The sequence below is a fragment of the Arachis ipaensis genome, chromosome B08, assembly GCF_000816755.2.
Source record: "Arachis ipaensis cultivar K30076 chromosome B08, Araip1.1, whole genome shotgun sequence".
Lineage (NCBI taxonomy): Eukaryota > Viridiplantae > Streptophyta > Magnoliopsida > Fabales > Fabaceae > Arachis > Arachis ipaensis.
In genome coordinates this window covers 126567789-126572346 of record NC_029792.2, presented here as the reverse complement: position 1 = coordinate 126572346, position 4558 = coordinate 126567789, and the positions used below count along the sequence as shown (strand labels likewise).

The following is a 4558-nucleotide window of genomic DNA, read 5'->3' as shown; positions in this document are numbered from 1 at the left end:
ATTAAACCGTATTTTTACAAATATTATTAATGGATTAAAAATTGGTTTTTGATTTTCAATTACTCCTAATTTTAGTGAAATGACTGAATTATCTCTAACCCTAATTCCCAAATTTGGAACCCTAATTCTAAATCCCTAATCAGAAAATCCAATTTCCCTTTCCCAGCCGCCATTACTCCTTCCTCTTTCTGAAAGACCAACACAGCCTCACCCTCTCTCAATGTAACAAACACATGCACACTGGGGGAACAAGAACTAGAGAGAAATAGATCAGAGAAGAGAAGAGGGAATCCGAGAGAGAAGGAGCGCGCCGGTAGAGGGAGGAGCTCGCGCCATCCTCGTCTACTGTCGCTGCCTCACGCCGTGAATCCCGTCGCCCCTACTGCAGCTATCCGTGCCGTTGTCCGTGTCACGAAGCCAGAGCCGCCGAGCCAAGCGTCGTCGCGTCACCGCGGCTGTGCCGTCACGGATGAGGAGAGAGGCGATAGAGGGAGAGAGGGAGAGAGAGTCCGCGGTGGAGAGAGTCCGCGGTGGAGAAAGGGAAAGCGCGCTCGCGAGGGATGTCGAAGCTGCGCTCCGCCGCTGTGCTGCGCGAGGTCGCCGCCGTCGCCTCAAGGCTCGCCATCGTCATCCTCGGCGGGTGCCCTTGTTGCCGCTGGTGGAGTCGAATCTGCCGCTGGTCTGAGCTAAGAAGAAACGCATGGAGAGGTGGTGAACGAAGCCATCGCAGGAACCACCGTCTAGATAGGGTTCAGGTCTCCATTAATGGGGCTAGCCAGAACTGTTTCGAGGTTTTTGCCGTTGATTCTGATTTTGTTCTGTTTCGGTTGAAGCCGTTGCTGCCTCTAGTCGCCGGAAAACCACCACTACTCCTTCTGCCCCGCCCCTGTTTCGTTAGGGTTTGCTGCTTTTCATGGTGAGACTGGACTTGTTTTGCCTCCTTCACCATGTCAGTTGGTTTTAGTTTCACCTAATATCCATTTTATGTTAATTTTAATTTGTCAGAATAAACTGTTACTCTTCGGTGTTGATGTTGCTACTGCTACTACTGTTGGTTCTAATGCCATTGCTGCTGTTGCTATTAATATGGAATAAGTGGGTTTGTCACCTTTGCCTTCTTGGTAAGCGTTTTTACTTCCAGAACTTTTGAAATCAATATTCCAATATAAGTTATTAGAGGCTCTGAGCTGTTAGTTTTGTAGGATTGAGTTCTGATGATTGTATATCAAAGTTAAGGTTGCTGTTGGACCATCGGAGGTTCTGGTCACTGTCGGAGCTGCCGCCGGATCAGCTTGGGATTGCGGCTGTTCCATTTTGCTCTTACTGTAGGTATATCTTATTGCAAACCATCGCCGTTAGTTTTCTATCATGTGTTATTAAGGTTTTCGCGATATTTATGTTTTAGGATTGAGTTGTCGGGATTGCCTGTTGCAATTAAAACCATTTCTGCTATTACGGAAGTGAGCAGACCTGTGATTGAAGCTACAGTTTATTTTGGGCGGAGAGGAATGATTCTTGTGACGCCTTTAGTTTATGGGTTCAACTTTTAAGGTAGGAGTTTTTCTTAAAATCTATTTTACATTATAGAGTTGCGATAAATAGATATTGATGTAAAAAGATATATTTCTGTGATTATATTTGTCTTGTGGATATGATGGTTTATTGGACTGGATTATTGGGTGCTTGATTGCGTGAGTGGTGTATGATTGTTGATAAAAATCGGTTTGAAATGTTATTTATTTGATTATTAGGAAAGGTGGATTTTCTTGGTTTTAGAGTTTACTTGGTAATATAAATGAAACGATTTTGGAAATAATTTGAGATATGAAAATAAATTGATTCGGGGAGTGGCTTGATTTTGAATTGGTCTGATTTTATAAATGATTTAATATTTGAGTTGATTTGATTTTAAAAAGAGTTTTATTGTTGGAATTGGTTTGATTTGAAAATAAATTGATATTGGAACTGGTTCAACTCTGGAAAAAATGTTTGAGATTTGGAAATGGTTGAGAAAAGGTTTGAGAAATATTTGGATGGGACACGAAAAGGGTGGCAGTGTCCAAGTTTTAGAGGAGATGCTGCTGAAATTTTATAAAATTGGAAGTTTTATTTGAAGTAACTAATTAGAAAGATTTGTTTTTAAACATTATATGTTTTAAGGTTGATTTATTTATCAAAGAAAGAATTGTGTTTTGAATAGGGATTGTTAATGAACGAGATGAAAAGAAGGATGATGAGGATTGATGAGGATTTTCTTTGAAATATGGTTTTTGAATGAATTTGGAAATGAGATTTGGATTGATGAATGATTATGACGTTGAGAATGTTGAGACATGATCTTTGAATTATTCATATGGCTTATGAATTTGAAATACCTGAGATACGAGGTTCCTGGATTAAGTGTCGTGGTTTGCCACCACGTGTACCAGGTTGAAAACTCGATACTATGTTTACCCTGCGACGTAAGTGTGATCGGGCACTATATAAATTCCCTGGAAAGTTACCCCCATTGAGCAATATTGATTATTTAAGAAAAAGCTATGCATAGACTCTTGGGGATGCACGTCGGAGGACAGTCTAAGGACAATTTAGACTTGTCAGGTTGGCTGGATAACTGACAGATGAGCCTCATCAGCCATAAGACAGGCATGCATCATATGCATTTGTATGCTTTGCTTGGGTTTGAACTTGTTTTGGTTTGCCTAATTGCTAAACTGTTCTTAACTGCTACTTGAACTATTTGCTGTAACTGCTTCCTACTTGTGCTTTCCTTGTATGTCTTGCCTGTGTTTGCCCCTGGCGTGTTACATTTGAGAATGGACTTTGTTGCTGAATTAATGATTGTGTTGTTTGATTGCGTGGTTGGTTTCTGATTGAGATTTGCTTATGAGATAAAGAAAGATTTTGGATTTCTGAAAATATTAAACATTGTTTCTTTAAAAAGGTTTTGAACGATTAGCTATTGGATTTTAAAAAGGATTCATAAGGCAATGATAATCACTGAATTTGAAAACAGTTTTCTTATTAAATATCTTCTTATGACAACTTTGAAACTCCGTGGTGAGACCGTGTGGTTAGGTTCTCACCTCCTACAGCTTTACCTTTTCAGGAACCAGATGAAGAAGCATTAAGAAGAGTTATACTACGTTTGGTTTATATGTGGTTGTAGTAATTAGATTATTTTCTCCCCTCGTCTTTGTTGTTACAAGTTTATAAGAGGGATAGGAATTGTATATTTTATACGTATATTATATTGAGTTATTATGTAAGGAGTCTTGCATATGAATCTATGTCTGCTTGTATTTTTCTTAAAATAAAGTATTTATTTCCGGTTTTCAAAGAAATCAACGACACAGTATCGAGTCACAGGCTCCTATTCTAGTATTTAGTATGTAAAGTAGTCATAATACTTCTTACTATCAGAGTAGCGCAGCCGGAAGCGTGACTTCTGATAGTGAAGGTGTTACAGTCTGGGAGCGAAACTTACTCCTCTGTGCGAGTACCAGTTTTCTAGAAGTGCATCAAAAGCGTCTTCGATTAGACCAAATTTGAAAATAAAAATAAAGTAAATCTGTAAATTAATAAATAGGACTTAGAAATGAAAGTTTTGAAAACTAAATAGATAATAAATGGAAAGGTTTGCAATGAAATTAAAGGAAAACAATAAAATGCCTTCGATTGAATCAAAGGACTTCAACATGAAAGACTTAAACGTAGAAGGATAAATTGAACAACGAAAGTAAAGAACACTTGATAAATAAAATTAATTGAAATGTTAAGTTTACAAAAAAAAATAAATTGAAAGAAAGAAGAAGATGGAAGGAACCCTATAGAAAATGTAACTCGATTGCAAACTCAGAAATTCGCTGGGATGTGAGAGTGCTAGAATATTTTTTCTGAGTAAAAGTTCCAACCCTTATTCACAAATATTTCCTAGTCTTTATAGGCTAATCTTACATAACTGACAATTAACTTACAATTAATTATAATTAAACACGACATTTCAAATTTGAAGTGTAGTCTCTCTTGGTAACCGTTCCCGTCGCATGATTGTAGATATTCCCCATGATCTCCTCGTGCAATAAAAGCCATTAACTTTCCACTTTTACAATTATTCGATTAGCTCTTTCGAAAGCCTTACTCAATTCCTCGAATCGAGTTTTCTACTCGATTTGGCTCACTCGATTCAATCAAAACAATCGAAATCCAAATCAGCGCCGATTACCTCCAACTTCATACTTATGCGTGTGTCTTCTCAAGAAACCACATTTGACTCATTTCGATTCAACTCACTTTTATCGAAAATATTTTTCGATCAACACAATTAAAGAGTTCTCTTTTATTAATGGTTGACTTGCGTTTTTGATCTATTTGTATTCGTTTTGATCTCTTCTATCAGGTTTTGATCGATTTTCTTTCTTAAATAATTAAAATACTGGACCAAATTAATTTAGAGTCTAATTTACTGATTTTTTTATCAAATTGACTAATCCAATTAAGTTTTAACAACTATAATTATATTTCTGTCTTTTGTGTTTTATTCTTGATATCTTATCTT

At 37.3% G+C, this 4558-nt stretch overlaps 1 protein-coding gene and 1 long non-coding RNA gene across 2 annotated transcripts; both read left to right on the top strand.

Moving 5' to 3' along the window:
• On the top strand, positions 524–1042 carry LOC110265789. Its single transcript, XM_021109040.1, has 2 exons — positions 524–916; positions 1006–1042. Coding segments are annotated over exons 1-2 (357 nt in total). The 5' UTR covers positions 524–560; the 3' UTR covers positions 1007–1042.
• On the top strand, positions 1269–1826 carry LOC107612358. The gene is made up of 2 exons (XR_002352114.1): positions 1269–1329; positions 1406–1826. It is a non-coding gene; the product is annotated as an uncharacterized LOC107612358 (long non-coding RNA).